Raw genomic sequence first — 17,199 nt, forward strand, 5'->3', positions numbered from 1 at the left:
CTGCTGTGCCCAGGAGAGCCGGTTCTCGGTTCTTGCTGCTGGGTTTGGGCAGAAATCAGAAGTGTCTCCAGACAAAGGCCAACAACACCCCTGGGACAAAATCCCTCCTGGTTGAGAACTACTGAGTTTCAGCCCCGTGAGCCAATGTCACATCCGGGTTTGTGGTTTATCCTAAGCCGGTCCCTGTGTTTGCACCAGAAACTGTGACCAGTGAGAACCTTGGAGAAGCAGAGCTCGGGTGGGGGTGGGGGGTGGCAATGCAGGCTGGCGCCCTGAGACTGAGACACCTCCCAGTGGCTCCCTGCTGGGGGGACTTGTCTTAGGAGCTGCCTCCTGGGGAGACGCAGTGGTTACAGCCCCCTCCCCAGGGGTCGGGTGAAGCCAGAGACAGACAAGTCTAGGGGTACCGGGGTGAGCCCTCACTCTGGCGTGTGACCACGTCTCTGTGCAGCGTCACCCCCTGCCCTCAGCCTCCAACCAAGTTCCTCAGGCTCTGCCCCCAGGGAACCGCACTCCCAACTTGAGCATGGGGTGTTCTGTGTTTTTATACATTGTTAGGTTTGATTTCCTGTTTTTTGCTTATATCTGTTTGCATCTGTATCCATGAAACAGGCTCCCTTTTTTGCTCTGTCTTGGCCTGGTTTTGTTATCAGAGTTGCACTGGCCTTGAAAGAAAAGAAAGAAAGGAAAGGAAGAAAAAAGAAAAGAAATGAAAAAAAAGTAAAAAATAGGCCAGGCGTGGTAGCTCATGCCTGTAATCCCAGGACTTTGGGAGGCCGAAGCAGGAGGATCACTTGAGGCCAGGAGTTCAAGACCAGCCTGGGCAACATAGCAAGACCCTGTCTCTACAAAAAATAAGAAAAATTAGCCAGGTATGGTGGCTCACGCCTGTAGTCTCAGCTACTGAGGAGGCTGAGGCAGGAGGATCACTGACCACTTGTTCAGGAGGGAAGCCATGTCGCTACGGACAAGCATTTCCTGGCTTTGCATCCACCTGGGCCACCCGGCCAGACCTCGTGTGGGTGAATTTGCTGCTCTGGGCCTGTTTCCTCATCTGTAAAATGGGGCCAGTCCCAATCCCCGCCCGATCACGTGGGACAGCGCCCGCACAGTCCCTCCCCCGGCTCCCGAGCACACGCATCTCGACAGCTCAGTCCAGATGAATTTTATTGGGCCTCGTCCTAGCACACCAGGTGTTTCATGCGCCAGCAGCGCGGCAGGCACCGCAGCCTGTGCCTGTGGTGGGGCCAGCTGCAGGTGATCTCGGTGGTGGACTCCGAGAGGTACTCCAGGGAGGTCTCTGAGTTGGTGGGGATCAGCTCGCCGGGCACAGTGGCAATGTTGGTAGGTTTCTTGGAGAACTGCTTTGGAGGCTGTTTGGGAGTCTCAGGGGCGGCGTCCCCTGGCTCATCGGGGGCCTTGGCCGGGGGCTGTGTGGGGCTGTTGGTGCTGCTGGGAGGCGGGTTGGGGGATGGCTCCTGGCTGGGGGCCGTGGTGTTGGGATTCTGCTCGGTTCCTAAGGACTGGTGGGCCGACTGCGAGGGGCCGGGGGAAGTGGCGGAGGAGGACTGTTTGCGCTGTTGGGACCGGCTAGAGGTGCCTCGCACCCGACGCTTGCCCCGGGCCTTCTTGGTTGGCTGGGAGCCACTGCCAGAGCCAGAGCCCTGCTGGCCGTGGGACCCGGAGCTGGGGGTGGCCGAGGAGTGGGACTGGGAGTTGCCCAAGGCACCATTTACAGTGGTCTTGCTAGCACCCGAGGGGCCGGCGGGAGGCTCTGCCGGGGTTTCGGAGGAGGCCTCTCTGGACTGCTGGGGTCTTGATGTGCCCCCCTTCTCGCCGGCCGGCAGGTCCTGGGCAGTGCTGGGGGTCGTCTTCACTTGTCCTTCTGCAGTGGGGCCTGGCTTGCCTTGACTGCAGAGAGATGGCAGGCAGGGGTGAGGCAGGTGGGGGCCTGCCGCAGCCCTGGGACTCTGCTGGGCTCCTGGGGACAGAGACCAAGCCTGCCAGGGAGCTTGAGGTCGGCTCAAAGGGCCAGGTGCCCAGAGTCCAGCACACACAGGCACACACTCTCACACTCACCTGCAGGCGGACAGATGCACACGTGCACACTCACATGTACACGCACACATGCACACTCACATGCACACACACGCACATACTCACCCACAAGTGCACACTCACACGCACAGGTGTACACACTCACAGGTACACGCACACACTCTCACATACCCACGCACATAGACCACCCCAACACACACACTCGCACACACGCACACAGGAGAGCAGGTGCACACTTGCACACGTGCACATATACACACGTGACAGCCCCTACCTTCCCCCTGGTCGGCTTCAAGGGCAGCCGAGGGCCCGGCCACAGCCGCTGGGGCGATGTGAGCCCGGCTGCGGGCCAGGGCCTGCAGGACTGTTTCCCGACAGCGTGCGGGAGAAAGGCAGACAGTGAGAGAGGTGGCGGAGATGCCAGACAGACGCCAGACAGAGGGCAGTAGGGGAGGCAGGATGGAGGCACGTGGGACAGACAGACAGCCCGGCGCCCGGCGAGCACCCACCGCCCCTGGTTATTCCGGCTGCTGTGTCCAGGGCTCGACCGCTGAGGTTGCTGAGGACGCTGTCCACGGCTGTGTGATGTTTTAGAAACAGTGGCCGCACGACGCGGTGGTATAGCATGAGAGCTCCGTTCCACGGCCCCGGCATCATGCAGAACAACAGGAAGGCGCACTGGGGAACAGGGCCGGGTCACACTCGGCCCTCACCCTGGCACAACGTCCCTGGTGGGGACGAGGGCGATGCCGCTCCACCGGACACCCGCCCTGCGCAGGAACTGGGTCTCCACCCTCCGATGGCCCCCAGGGAAGGGGCTGAGTCTCCTCCGCATACCCCCGGGCTGGGTGACCTGCCCCTCCCAGCAATGACCGGTGTCCCGTGTCCCACGCCCACCTTTCCCACGTAGTAGAAAGGGAACCAGAACAGGAGTAGGTCGCTGAAGAACTCGACCAGCCCGAACAGGGCGTACACTACCCAGTAGGTCAGCCACACAGTGTCGTCTTCTTTGCTGGGGCTTTCGATGGCTTTGATTCTGGGGGGAGGCAGCAGGTTCGAGGGCTGCCCAGCACCCCACTGCCACCTCATCCCCACGTGGGCAGCCAGCCCCCCACTCACGAGGCATATGCGGGGTATGCAAATCCGATGACATTGCACAGCAGAGAAGCTCCGTAGCCAAACAGAAGATAGAGGCTTAGCAGAGTGCCGGCTCCTGCGGAGAGAGGTGGGGGTGGGCTGGGGCCTGGGCACCACCCCCCTATGCCACGACAGCAACAGGACCCTGAGCCCCACCCTGAGCCCCACCCTGAGCCACAGCTCAGCAATGCTGTGGGCACAGAGTAGCTGCCCAGTGAATGTTTGTTGAATGAATAAGTGATCATCTGTGATTCTATTAATTACTGTCTCATTCCAGGCCCGAGAGGAGGGGCTGGGAATAAGAGGCCAGTGTTTGAATACTGTGATGGGAATTCCCTACAAGGGAAGCCCTGCTGAGAAAGGCCACAGTGTTTTAACCTGTAGAGTTTCTCCACCTTGACACCACCATTCTTGTTTCTTTTTTTTTTTAGGTGGGTGTGTCCTGGGCACTGCAGGGTGCTAAGCAGTGGCCCTGGCCCACACCTACTCATTTAAGGAGCAGCCCCAGTCATGACAACCACAAATGTCCCCAGATACAGCCAAAATCTCTGGGGAGGCAGCATTACTCCCTTTGAGGACCCCTGTCTTATTGGGAAGTGACAAACTTCTCCCTCTGCACCCCAGGCCTAGGAGGGCCCTACTCTGCCACCCTGAGCACAGCTCTCTCTGCACAGAGCCTCGGTTTCCCCACTGGGAAATAGGGTTGGCGATGACCCCTGCTGCCTGCGGTTGCTAGATACGACTCAACAGAGGGAATGGGAGCGTCTCCTCCTTCCTACACATTTATTGAGCGCCTACTGGCCACAATCTCATACTCCCAGCAAGGAGGGTTCAGGGAGAAACGTGTGCATGGGGCATGGCCAGGAGCTGCTCCATGACCCTGCACCTGACTCTGAAAAGAATAATCATCACTGCTGCATTTATTAAGTGCCAGCTGTGTGCTGGCCCTGTGCTCCCCCTGCTGCAGCTCATGCCACAGGGAGAGGTGGGGAAAGGGCTGGGAAAGGCCACACAAGGAGCCTCAGGGCTCCAAAGAGCTGGGGCACCCTCACCCTCCTCCCCAGGCTGTTATCTGCAAAGAGAGAGACAGAGAGAGAGGCCACTTCTGGACCAAAGGGCAGAGGCCCAAGTCACCCCCACTCTTCCGCCACCTGCATTAGGCTTTACTCTCAAGCTCCGGAGGTCAGGAGGGGGAGGGGAGGGCCCCCACCCGGCCTTGGCCTCCTGGACACTGCTGTCTGTTCCCTGGGGGTGTGGGATCTGGCCACCGTGGCAGGTGGGGTCCAAGGGTCCCCACATCAGGGACAGGGGAGTGAGGGAACGTCCCCTCTTCCCTTTCCAGTGGGGGAGGAGGGGCTCTCCCAGACCATCCCTGCCCTAAATCTCTTTTCCTGCAGCCTCAGCAATGAGAGGATGAACTTGGATTTCAGGACTGTGGGATGGGGGGGCATGCGTGGGGGGGAGGCCCAGCCCCAGAGATCTAACCCCAACCCTAACTCTTGGATTTCAGGACTGGTGGGGAGCCAGCCCCAGAGGTCAGCCACATACGAGAATGGGGGTGGGGGGTGGCATGGGGGAGTGTTTTGGACAGGCACAGAGACAGCCTGCGATGAAGCCCCTGCCTGTCTGTGCCTTAGTTTCCTCCCTGGCAACACAGCCTACCCAGCTACCCCACCCCATCCCCAAGGATGTGGAGAACGAGGGCAGATGTCGGGGCCTGCTCCCAGGGGCAGGCAAGGCACAGCTCCTGGGGGCCTCCAGGGTGTGGGCACAGATTTCAGATTGTCCTTGGGCTGCCTGGCATGGGAATACCCTAGCAGGTAGGAAAATGGGGGAGAACTGGACTCCCGGAATCTTCCCACTCTCAAAACTCATGGCCCTGCTGTCCACCAGACTGACTGCCCCTGGTCCCCCAAGGTCCAAAGTGTCCTTGTGGCTCATTCCAGGAGGGCTTCCTGGAAGAGAAGGCAGAGCCAGTGGGCACCACACGAAGAGTAAGGGAAGCATTTAAGGAGTGCCTACTGTATGCTCGCTGGATAGATTTTCAGAAAGGGGCAGCGGCTGCCCAACAAGGAGGAAAGGAACAGGAAGAACCCCAAAGGAGTTGCAATCAGGCGTGCTTGTAACCCGCTCCGGGGGCCAAACCACCCACCTCATACTCAACACAGATTTACGTGGGACCTGGCCAGAGCTAGGGGAAAGGTAAAGCGCAGGCCAAGGGGCCGTCCAGTCCGGGTAGGGAAACAAGGGAGCGTCTGGGCAGCCCCCTGGGGAGTCCCTTCCCCTCCGGTCCTCGGGCCTCCCCTTGGAGAAGCGGGAAGGTCTTTGCTCCTGCTGCCAGGCGGGGTTGGCAGGAGGGGGCGGGGACACGCGCAGGGCACCCCATCCCCCGGGCGGCTGGGCAACTGGAAGAACCGGACTTTGGCCTGGAGGGCACCCGGGGCCTGGGGGCCGGAGGGAGGCCGAGGTTGGGGAGAGGGTGGCCAAAGGGAGAGGCTGCGGCGGACCCCAGAACCCCAGTCCACGCCCCCCGCCCCCCGATCTCGGTCTCCTGGGTGGGGGCGGGGCGGCTTCCGCGTGCCGGGCGGCAAAGCGGGCGCGCCCGGGGCTCACCTGCGGCCAGGTAGCGCTTCTCGATCCCCGTCCTGGCTTCGAGCGCCTGAAGCGCGTCGGTGACCGGGTTCCTCTGTTCCAGAAGGCGCTCTAACCGCTCGCGCAGGCCGTCCATGGCCCCGGCCGGCCCGGGGCTGGCAGCCCGAACTCGCCCGTCGCCCCGCGCACCGGCTCCGCCGCACACACGCCTCCTTCCTCCCGCGCGAGCCGCCCGGCTCGGCCCCGGGGCCGGTGTCCGCCACGGGGCCTGTCTCCGCCCCCGGGCTCGGCTCCGCCTCCCGCCCCCCGCCCGGGCCAATGGGAGGGCAGGGCGGACAAAGGAGGTGGGGCCTGCCCCGTCTCCCCCGCCGCATTGCCCTCTGGCGGGCCGCGGCCGCCGCTGCAGTTAAGCGGCCGGCAGGGGGCGGGGCCCGGCGGCCGAGGGTGCCGATTGGCCGAGCGGGAGCGGGACGTAGTTTATTGGAGGGGCGGCGTCAGGGTCGGGGATTATTGGCGGAGCTGTTGAATGGGGTGGAGCTGGGGGGGAGGAGAGTAGTGGGGGGAGGGCGGAGCTTGTGGGAGGGGCCGGAGAAAGACCAGAGTTGATTGGAGAAATGGGAAGGAATTCATTGGCGAGACCAGAGCAGGGGCGGAGCCTACCATGAAGAAAGTGGGGTGGAATCAGAGGGGCGGGGGGAAAGGGCGGGGCGTATAGGAGGAGGCGGGACTTATTCTGAAGAACAATTCTGGTTGGACCACATAGAAGGCGGGGCTGATTTTCGGGGGAGGGGTGTGTGAAGAAGTGGGCGGAGCCAAAAGCTTTATGCGTGGTCTGTCATAGCAACAGTGAACCCACTCCTCTGGCTGAGAAGATTTCCGACCTCTTACAAATGGGGATACTGAGGCTCCAGAGAGCGTGAGTCTGCGAAGATCCGGACGGCCGTGTGTCCCTCCCCCCATTTCGGGCGGATCTTTGCCCCCTCCTGGGAGGGGTATCCGCAAGGCCCCCTGGGAGGTGAAGACTGCCGCGTTGCTATGGCGCCGGGGGCGGGGCGGGCGCTTGGGCCGACTCGGCGGTTTGGCCGGGGGAGGGGCTTCGGGAGGCCCCGCCCCCGCCGCTATGCGGCCCGCCCCGACTGCGCTGTGGCTGCGCCTGGCCGTGGCCGTGGCCTTGGCTCTGGTCCTCGGCGGCCCCCTAGCTGCGCGGTGGGCCTCGGCCCGGACCCCCATCTACGTCAGCAGCTGGGCCGTGAGGGTGTCCCAGGGCTACCAGGAGGCCGAGCGCCTGGCACGCAAATTTGGCTTCGTCAACCTGGGACAGGTGGGTGGGACCCGGATGGAGGGGGCGTGGGGGTGGGGAGGGCTGGGCGCCCGGAGACCTCAACAGATGCGAGGGCTCAAGGCCCCCCAAATATTACGACCCCCAGCCCACCCCTGTCTCGGCCAGTCTCAGCTTCTGGGACTCCTGGAGGGCACGTGAAGCCCCCACCTGGGCGCCAGGTGGGTGGAGGGTGCAAGTGAGGGGGTGGTCCCCATCCGTGGGGGGCTCCCTTAGGGAGCCACGTCCCAGCGGTGCGGCTGCCTCCCTTCCCAGATCTTCCCCGACGGGCAGTACTTCCACCTGCGACACCGGGGCGTGGTCCAGCAGTCCCTGACCCCGCACTGGGGTCACCGCCTGCGCCTCAAGAAAGACCCCAAGGTGAGCCTGGCCTTGTGGCGGCCTCCCCGGGGCCTCAGTCCCCTTCTGGGGCCCACTAGTCACCTTCAGTCATTCTTGCTATTGTCACACACGGCCGTGTGACCTTCCTCAGGTCACCTGCTCTCTGCTTTCTCTGCATGTTAGGTCCACTGGGGCCCCCAGTCTGTCCAGTGGGGACCCAGGCTGGGAACCTGTGGGGACAGCAGGGCACCTACACAGGGGCACCTCCTGCTGCTCCCCCTGCTCCCTCTAGCATACCCTGACAGATGAAGGGCCCCAGGTACTCCAGTAGGGAGGGACAGATAACATCCCATCCCCACCACCCAGTTCGTAGGATGAAGGGAAGGGTATCAGCTCACTTTACGGCACAGGAATTAGTTCCAAAGACTGGGATGCCTGGAGTCATCCAGTGAGTCTGTGGCTGTCGTGGGACCAGTTTCCAGATGCTCAGAGAGGTGCCTGGGCCAGGCCCCCCATCACAAAAAGGCTTTGGATGCCATGCTGGGGAGTTGAGACTGAGTCTGGCAAGCTCCAGGGAGCCAGGAAGGGGTGTGGGCCCAGCTGCAGGGCTGTGGGCCCACTGGGGACCTAGAGAAGTGACCAGTTCATAATGTGGTTTGCAAGAGTGAGGCTGGGGTTTGCAGAGGGGTCAGACAAGTGGAACAAAGAGGGTGAAGCCAGGGCCAGCTGCCAGGTTGGAAACTGAGCAACGTGGCAGGAGAGGACCCAGGACACTGAGATGTGGGGGCGGGAGAGCTGGTGTGGGAGGTAAAAAAGAGGAAGAGCAGCCCAGGCAGGCAGAACAGCATGTGCAAAGGTCCTGGGGTGGAAATGGCTTCAAGGGCTCTTGGGGCACGGAAACAATCCCTATGGCTGAGCAGTAGGGAGGCCATGGGGCTGGACAGGCAGGACCTTAGGGCCAGTGGACAGGTGGTAGAGAGCCATGGGAGGGTTCAGCAGGCAGCGACTCTGCAGGTTGTAGAGAGGCGAGGGCAACTGGAGGACCAGGACGGAGGCGGGAGTGGCCGCCCAGTGGTGTCCTGGTCTGGGGAGGTGGAGCTAGAGGGAAATGGCCAGTTTAGGAAGTTATGTGGAAGAGAAGTGGACAGAAGGACGGGAGCAGGCAGGAGGGATAGGGTAGGGTTGCGACCCAAGGACCTCCAGTCATACTGGACAGCAGCCATGTGTCTGTCGGCCTGAGAGCGGGTGGTCCGAGAGCCTCAGTCACCTCTGACTCAAGATAGAGCCACAGGCAGGTGAGGACCCTAGAGAGCAGCCCCAACAAACGTGGAGTCCCATGACAAGGACCCACACGGAGGCCCACAGCCCTCCTACCTCCCTTCCTGCACCCTGCGGGCCCCGGGGACAAGCGGCGGACAGCCTATCTGCGCCCCCACAGGTGTGGTGGTTCGAGCAGCAGACGCTGCGGCGGCGGGTGAAGCGCTCGTTGGCGGTGCCCACGGACCCCTGGTTCTCCAAGCAGTGGTACATGGTGAGTGGCTGGCCCGGGGCAGGGAGGGCAGGGCAGGCCACAGCCCCCCTGACCCCGGGACCCTGCCTCGCGCAGAACAAAGAGGTGCAGCCGGACCTGAACATCCTGCAGGTCTGGAACCAGGGGCTCACCGGCCGGGGCGTCGTGATCTCCGTGCTGGATGACGGCATCGAGAAGGACCACCCGGACCTCTGGGCCAACTATGTGAGACCTCGGGCAGCCTGGGCTAGGGGCTGCCCCATGTCCTCAGGTCGGCCTCTACCCTGGGGACAACTTGCACCCCCTCACATCCTCACCCACCCCCAGGACCCCCTGGCCAGCTATGACTTTAATGACTACGACCCAGACCCCCAGCCCCGCTACACGCCCAGCGACGAGAACCGGTGAGCCCGGGGTCCCACAGTGCCTGGGGGCGGGCCCCAGTACCCAGTGGGGGGATGGACAGGGGCTGTGACGGTGCCCTCTCGGCCCTGGCACCAGGCACGGGACCCGCTGTGCTGGGGAGGTGGCAGCAATCGTGAACAATGGCTTCTGCGGTGTAGGTGTCGCCTTCAACGCCCGGATCGGAGGTACCCAGGGTCCCCCAGAGGCTCCACTTGGGGACAGAGGCTGGAGGGGGTGACACTGGGGAGGGTTGCGCAAGCCATCCAGGGAGGAAGATGCCTGCGCCCACCTCCTGCTCCCTGCGCTGGGAGCTGAGCCCACAGGGAAGGCCCCACACCTGCGGGGCAGAGGGAGTGTGGGGGCTGGGGGGGACGGCGGGATGGCAGGACGCACCGGTGGGCCTGCCAGGGCGCAGGGCGTGGGGCCGGCTGGTAGGCAGCGGCCGGGCGCCCGTGCAGGTGTGCGCATGCTGGACGGCACCATCACCGATGTCATCGAGGCGCAGTCGCTGAGCCTGCAGCCACAGCACATCCACATCTACAGCGCCAGCTGGGGCCCCGAGGATGACGGCCGCACGGTGGACGGCCCCGGCATCCTCACCCGCGAGGCCTTCCGGCGCGGCGTGACCAAGGTGGGTGAGCAGGACCCCGTGCCCTGGCCGAGCCTGCCCCTGCCCGGGGGCCGGGCCGACGCCGCCCTCCCCACGTGCCCCCCTGCCACCCCGCAGGGCCGCGGCGGGCTGGGCACACTCTTCATCTGGGCGTCGGGCAACGGCGGCCTCCACTACGACAACTGCAACTGTGACGGCTACACCAACAGCATCCACACGCTGTCCGTGGGCAGCACCACGCAGCAGGGCCACGTGCCCTGGTACAGCGAGGCCTGCGCCTCCACCCTCACCACCACCTACAGCAGCGGCGTCGCCACCGACCCCCAGATCGTGAGTGACGCCCCGACGGGGTCTCCCCCTCCTCCCTCCTGTCCCCTGCGGTTTGTTGCTGTGCGGATGAACCGCGTAGTGCCACGACAGGGCTCAGGGCTGCAGGGCACTGTCTCCAGCACGGTGTACGCTGCACCGGATGGGGCATTCTCTAATCTCTTGCTCCTCCCCTGAAAGCTGCTTTTAAAACCCACATCCAATCCCATCAGCCTGGTCGGAGCCCCCTTCTGGCTCCCTGTGGCTCTTCAATGACACCAAGCCCTATGCCCAGGCCACCACTGGGCCCCATGTCACCCACCTGCCAGAACTTTTAGCCTCATTCCACCAGCCCCTTTGGCCTTGAGGCCACCATGGAGGCCCTTCCCTCTGCCCCGAACACTTCCCCACCTTCTGCCCCCCTGGCTCTTCCTTCACACCTCTACCCAAGGGCCGCTGCCTCCAGGAAGTCCGCTCAGATCACTTCCCCATGCTGGACCTGCCCCCACCCGATACACATGCCCTTGGTGGCAGCACCACAGCACGAGTTTCCCTGAGGCTGGGACAGGAAGGGCTGGGCCCTCCCTTAGGCCCCAAGGCCAGAAACAGCAGGTGCTCTCCGAACACCAGCAAACCCGTTTCCTCCCAGGGCTGCCCAGGTGGCCCCTGGCACACAGACAATGGGCCTAGGACCAGACCCTCCTGTTGCCGCTTTGCCAACTCCCACGTTTCCCAGGCATTGTGGCCGAGCAGGGACTTTCTGAATTCAGTCTTTAGTGCTTTTTGATCTCAGTCCTTGTATTTATTGAGCTTAGTGCTTATGTTTCAAACTCATCCTTGGTACTTTTTGAGCTCAGTCCTTGGTACTTTTTGATCTCAGCCGTTGGTACTTATGGAACTTGGTCCTTGGTACTTTTTGAATAAGGGCTGCATTTTCACTGCGCGCTGGGCCCCCCGAGGCCTGCCGCTCTCCGCCCTCAGGTCACCACGGACCTGCACCACCGGTGCACGGACAAGCACACGGGCACCTCGGCCTCAGCCCCGCTGGCCGCGGGCATCATCGCCCTGGCTCTGGAGGCCAAGTAGGTGCCGGTGGGGGCCCTGCCCGCCGCCCCACCCGCCAGGCATGGGCCTGGGCTCACCAGCCCTCCCCCCTCAGCCCGTTCCTGACGTGGAGGGACATGCAGCACCTCGTGGTCCGCGCATCCAGGCCGGCACAGCTGCAGGCTGAGGACTGGATGACCAATGGCGTGGGGCGCCAAGGTGCGGTGGGGCCGGGTGGCGGTGGGGACACCAGGCCCACAGGGCCAGTGACGGCAGTCATTCTGCACAGTGAGCCATCACTATGGCTACGGACTGCTGGACGCTGGGCTGCTGGTGGACATGGCCCGCAGCTGGATGCCCACACGGCCCCAGAAGAAATGCATCATCCAAGTCCTGCACAACCCCACGTGAGGGTCCCCCCACGGCTGTCCTTCCCCACAGGGTGGGGCCAGGGGAAGGGGGGCAGGCCCAGAGGCCTCAGTTACTCGTGGGAGAACCCAGGGGCTAGACCCCATGGCCTCCGAGCCCTGCCTGCCTGTTGGCCACCCATGCTGGGCAGGCCGGCAGGAGGGTGCTCACTCCCTCGCCCCTGCAGCCCCATCCTGCCGCTCATGCACGTGGGGACGAACGTGTCGGCCTGCGCCGGCAGCCACAACTACATCCGCTCGCTGGAGCACGTGCAGGTGCAGCTGTCACTGTCCTACAGCCGCCGCGGGGACCTGGAGATCTCCCTCACCAGCCCCATGGGCACCCGCTCCACGCTTGTCGCCATCAGGTGTGCGCCAGGGTGGGGCAGCCTCGCGCCGGCGGGTCAGTGAGGCTGTTTTCCTGGGGCCTCGCAGGAGGGGCACGTGCATTCTGGATTCACGGGGCAGCCTGCGCAGGTCGGACCCCCCACGCCCTGCCACAGGGTCAGACACGCACTGCGGCTCTGCGGGTCTTCACGCTGTGCTTGCGAAGCCGCCCCTCTCCCCCGCCCACTTGTCTGTCCCAGGCCCCTGGACATCAGCGGCCAAGGCTACAACAACTGGATCTTCATGTCCACCCACTTCTGGGATGAGAACCCACAGGGCCTGTGGATCCTGGGCCTGGAGAACAAGGGCTACTATTTCAACACGGGTGAGGGCCAGGCCAGGTGGGCTGGGGTGGGACAGGGCCTCAGACGCCAGCCCCTCCTGTTACCCCTGCCAAAGGGGTTCCCAGGGGCTCCGAGAGAACGTGTGCAGTAGTGTGCTGTTACCTGGGAGAAGGTCTCCAGGGACAGACACCCAGTAGGTGTGCTGATACCTAGGAGGAGTAGGTGTCTGGCCACTGGTGCACAGTAGGTGTGCTGATACCCATACTGGGAGAAGTAGGTCTCCAGGTACAGACACCCAGTAGGTGTGCTGTTACCTGGGAGTAGGTCTTTAGATACAGGCATCCAGTAGGTGTGCTGATACCTGGGAGAAGTAGATGTCTGGCCACTGTCACACAGTAGGTGTGCTGTTACCTGGGAGAAGTAAGTATAGTCACTTAGCAGGCATCTAGCAACTGGTGCACAGTAGGTGCTTAGCAGCCAGGGCGCCAGATGAACCTGGTGACAGGTGGGAGGTGTAGGGTTGCGGGGGTGGGTGCCCCAGGCACTGGCAGGACCAGTTGCCAACAGCCTCCTGCTCCTCCCATGCCCCGGCTACCCCTGCCCAGGGACGCTGTACCACTACACGCTGCTGCTCTACGGGACGGCCGAGGACATGACGTTGCGGCCCTCGGGCTTCCAGGTGACCAGCAGCGCGTGTGTGCAGCGGGACACAGAGGGGCTGTGCCAGGGTGAGTGGCCGGCGGCGCGGCCCTCCTGCTGGGAGGCGGCGGGCAGTGTGAGTGTGCGGCCGCGGGCGGGCGGGCTCGGTGCTGCGGGCGGGCGACAGCCTCACGCGCCTGCGTCCCGCAGAGTGCCACAGCCCCGCCTACCTTCTGGGCCGGCGCTGCCTCGCCTATTGCCCCCCGCGGTTCTTCAACCACACGCGGCGGGCCGTGACCGCGGGGCCCGGGCGCCCGGCCACGCCCGCGCTGAGGGTGTGCGCCAGCTGCCACTCGTCCTGCTACACCTGCCGCGGCGGGTCCGCGCGCGACTGCACCGCCTGCCCGCCGTCGTCCACACTCGACAGGCGGCGGGGCTCCTGCTCCGGGCCCGCCGACCCCCGCGGCCTCCCCCAGCCCACCGCCACCGCCGCCAGCGCCCGCTGCGGCCGCCCCCACCGCCCGTCCCCCGCCGTGGTGCCCGTCCTGCTGGCTGTGGCTGTCGGGGGCCCCCTCCTCTGTGGCGCATCCACCGGCCGCCCGCCATAGGCCGGGTCCCAGACGCCGGGGTTGCCCCCATCACCTGCCAGGCCCAGCTGCCGACTAGAACCCGGAGCTTGGACCCGCCCACGCCTGGGCCCCACGGGCACTGCGTCCCGCCCCTGCTAGACTGGCCTGGAGGGGTGAGAACGGCCCTGAGGGCCCTGGCTGGGCCACGTGGAACCTCCAGGTGGAAGACAGAGAGAGGAGTCCTGTACAGATTTTGGGTTTGGGGGAGGGGGAGGGTTGGGACAGAGCCCAGACCACCATGACCACCATCCCTTCCCTGCCCCTGAATCCTGGGGAAAGTGGAGGGAGGAAAACATGACGCCGTCCGGTCTCTGGCACAGCGTCCGACCTCAGAGTTTGCAAATAAAGGTTGAATACAAGGTGCCAAGTCTGAGGCCTCCTTGGGCGCGGGGCAGCCCTGTGAGCCCCAGGGCCCAGCAGACTCCAGTTGGGTCCCCCAGACATCAGCCCCTGGTCCTAGGACCCAGTGGGCCCCAATGGGAGAGTCAAGCCCAAGGATATTGGGGGAGGGATGGGGTCCCGAGGCCATGCCCACATGTTGCCAACACCTAGTGTCCAACCATGGGGCACGGCCCATCCTGGCCCAAACTTTTTATTATTTTTATTTTATTTTGATGTTAAAAATTAAATTTTATTTTTAGCATGCTTCTCAGCAGAATAGGTAACTTTTTAACAAAAAAGTTTAAAAACTTTTTAACTTTTTAACAGAAGTGGCCGGGCAGGGTGGCTCACACCTGTAATCCTAGCACTCTGGAAGGCCAAGGCGGGTAGATCGCTCGATCAGGAGTTCGGGAGTCAGATCAGGAGCTCAACACCAGCCTGAGCAAGAGCCAGACCCCATCTCTACTAAAAATAGAAAGAAATTAGCTGGACAACTAAAAATATATAGAAAAAAAATAGCCAGGCATGGTGGCGCATGCCTGTAGTCCCAGCTACTCGGGAGGCTGAGGCAGGAGGATCCTTGAGCCCAGGAGTTTGAGGTTGCTATGAGCTAGGCTGATGCCACAGCACTCTAACCTGGGCAACACAGAAACACTCTATCCCCCCCCCCCCCAAAAAAAAGAGAGAACTAACAGAAGCATGATCAGCAGACCATAGTTCAGGTGGCCGGTTCTGGGCAGGTCTATCGAGGTGACAGTAATTATACTTCTCAGGTCTCCGATGGCCACGGGGAGGTGGAGGCCTCGTGAGAGTGTAATTACGGACTCTCAACATCCCCACCCATAAAGCGGGTTTTCTACCTTTCTGGAACTGCAGATGGATCCCCAGGTGTGCAAAGTGTGAGCAATAGGGTGCCAGGGCAGGTGCCAGCTATGCAAGTGCCACCTGTGTCCTCGCACATACCAGAGATGTGGACACACCTGAATCCTAATGTTCATTTCTGTGCAATATCATGTCAAATCAAAACGACTTGAATACTTCTTTGCAAGGTCAGACTAAGTCTATGAATGATATGTAGCAAAAAATCCAAGCATTTTGAAAAAAGCTATCTTTTTTCAAAATAATTCTTCAAAAGGAAACTTTGATGAACATTTTCCCTAGTTAGCAAAGGTCATTGATGAGCAGGATGATATATGTGGATCTTGAAGAATACGCAGCTATTACAGACCTATTTCTTCTTCCTCTTCTTCTTCTTCTTCTTTTTTTTTTTTTTTTTTTGCCAACTGAGTACCAAGTTACAGACCTATTAATTGGAGAATACAATGAAAGGTTCACTGACTTTGAGAATCATGACATCACACTCAAATTAGCATTCCCACTTCCCCTAGTGGATATCACCAAAGCACCTAAAGAACTACTGATGGACTTGATTCAGCTGTCAGTAGATGACATTTTAAAGTCATTGTTTGATGCTAAGAAAGATGTAACTGAAACATGGAAAAATGCAGTAGAATACCCATGCCTTCAGCAACATGCCCCCAAATACTTGCTTTTCAACCACTTAACTGCTGTGAATCTACCTTCTCCTGCCTAACCCAACATTCCCTTAAGGTCACAAATGACTGACACCCATCTACGGGATCAACTGAAACTACGGACCTCCATGCTGCAACCAAACATTCAAATACTTTCCAACAAAAATCAGACACGAGCCGGGCGCGGTGGCTCACGCCTGTAATCCTAGCACTCTGGGAGGCTGAGGCGGGCGGATTGCTCGAGGTCAGGAGTTCGAAACCAGCCTGAGCAAGAGCAAGACCCCGTCTCTACTATAAATAGAAAGAAATTAATTGGCCAACTAATGTATATATATATAAAAAATTAGCCGGGTATGGTGGCGCATGCCTGTAGTCCCAGCTACTCAGGAGGCTGAGGCAGGAGGATTGCTTGAGCCCAGGAGTTTGAGGTTGCTGTGAGCTAGGCTGACGCCACGGCACTCACTCTAGCCTGGGCAACAAGCGAGACTCTGTCTCAAAAAAAAAAAAAAAAAAAATCAGACACGACCAAGCCATTAAAAGGTTAATTTTAAAATTAACAAATAGTTTTCATTTTTTGAAATTATTAAGCACATAGATTTTTACAAAATAATGTACATTATTATGTACATTAAGTATGCCTAATTGAAGTTTCTTGAATGGGGCCTTATTTGATTATAACTAAATTAATTTGGCCTTCCCACATGAAAATGTTCCCCACCCCTGGACAAAACAAACTTGATATTCCACACACTGTAACATCACTCAGCCATGAAAAGGGACGAGGCTCTGACACAGGCCACAACGTGGATGAACCTTGAGGACAGCGAGCTCAGTGAGAGATGCCAGGCACAGAAGGACACACAGTGTGTGACTCAGTTTATATGAAATGTCCAGAACAGGCAGATCCACAGAGAAGGGAAGCTGGGTGTGGGGTGGGGTGGGGACTGGCTGCTAACAGGAGCAGGGTTTCTTTTGGGGTGATGAGAATGTTCTGGAAATAGTTTATGCTGATGGTTGCCCAACTCTAAATATATGAAAACTCCAAAACCATTTAATTATACACTTTCTACAGGGGAACTTTAGGGTATGTACATTGCATCTCAATAAAGCTCTTCAAAAACACGACAACCGCCCTCCACCTTCCAACCCCAGCCGTGGGAGGAGGGGCCCAGATGACAGCCCAGTACCACCCTTAGGGGAGCAGGGAGGTTTTAGAAAGTGGAGGGGTGACCCTGACCCAGAGTTGGAAGGCGAGATACTGACATGCTTCCTGCCTCTGTGACCCCTCGGTGGTTAGAGTAGCCGGCATGTGTTGAGCGCTCACTTCCCGCCAGGGCCCCTCTGGTGCACGGGGACTTAGTCCCCAAAAGTGTTGGGTGTCCCCCTTTTGCAGGAACCCGAGCTTTGGAGGCTTTGCTACCCAGTCTGAGGAGCCCAGACTCGAACTCACTAGCGCCCCTTGCACTTCCGGGCCCGGGTTCCCCCGGAGGCTGAGAGCGTGCTGGACCAGCAGCTCCTCGGATCAGACCGGGACACTCCGTGGCGCGGCCCCTTTAAGAAGGGGCGGGGCCGGGCGGTAAGTGGCGGGCCGGAGCTAGATGAGGGCGGAAGCGCG

At 61.0% G+C, this 17,199-nt stretch overlaps 2 protein-coding genes across 6 annotated transcripts; one reads left to right on the top strand and one right to left on the bottom strand.

Annotated features, from left to right (window-relative positions):
* Positions 1-1,809: 1,809 nt before the first annotated feature.
* On the bottom strand, positions 1,810-6,053 carry REEP6 (receptor accessory protein 6). Of its 2 annotated transcripts, XM_020283985.2 has the most exons (6): positions 5,809-6,053; positions 3,178-3,271; positions 2,956-3,094; positions 2,568-2,736; positions 2,333-2,422; positions 1,810-1,911 (listed from the first exon to the last, which is right to left on the bottom strand). In XM_020283985.2, the coding sequence occupies exons 1-6, from the start codon at positions 5,921-5,923 to the stop codon at positions 1,874-1,876; spliced, it is 645 nt and encodes a 214-aa protein (XP_020139574.1). In that variant the 5' UTR covers positions 5,924-6,053; the 3' UTR covers positions 1,810-1,873. The 2 variants fall into 2 exon arrangements, with proteins under 2 accessions (XP_020139574.1, XP_012601280.1); XM_012745826.3 differs by lacking the exon at positions 2,333-2,422.
* Positions 6,054-6,621: 568 nt separating this feature from the next.
* PCSK4 (proprotein convertase subtilisin/kexin type 4) lies at positions 6,622-17,148 on the top strand. Of its 4 annotated transcripts, none has more exons than XM_012745823.3 (15): positions 6,622-7,108; positions 7,382-7,486; positions 8,886-8,978; positions 9,054-9,182; positions 9,285-9,361; positions 9,459-9,547; positions 9,821-9,993; positions 10,090-10,302; positions 11,260-11,360; positions 11,438-11,541; positions 11,612-11,729; positions 11,918-12,097; positions 12,317-12,441; positions 13,006-13,128; positions 13,250-14,031. In XM_012745823.3, the coding sequence occupies exons 1-15, from the start codon at positions 6,908-6,910 to the stop codon at positions 13,645-13,647; spliced, it is 2,229 nt and encodes a 742-aa protein (XP_012601277.2). In that variant the 5' UTR covers positions 6,622-6,907; the 3' UTR covers positions 13,648-14,031. The 4 variants fall into 4 exon arrangements, with proteins under 4 accessions (XP_012601277.2, XP_075854263.1, XP_075854264.1 ...); XM_075998148.1 differs by having other exon boundaries at positions 13,006-13,079; positions 13,250-13,482; XM_075998149.1 differs by lacking the exons at positions 13,006-13,128; positions 13,250-14,031 and adding an exon at positions 16,978-17,148.
* The last annotated feature ends 51 nt before the right edge of the window (positions 17,149-17,199 follow it).

The sequence above is a fragment of the Microcebus murinus genome, chromosome 27, assembly GCF_040939455.1.
Source record: "Microcebus murinus isolate Inina chromosome 27, M.murinus_Inina_mat1.0, whole genome shotgun sequence".
NCBI lineage: Eukaryota > Metazoa > Chordata > Mammalia > Primates > Cheirogaleidae > Microcebus > Microcebus murinus.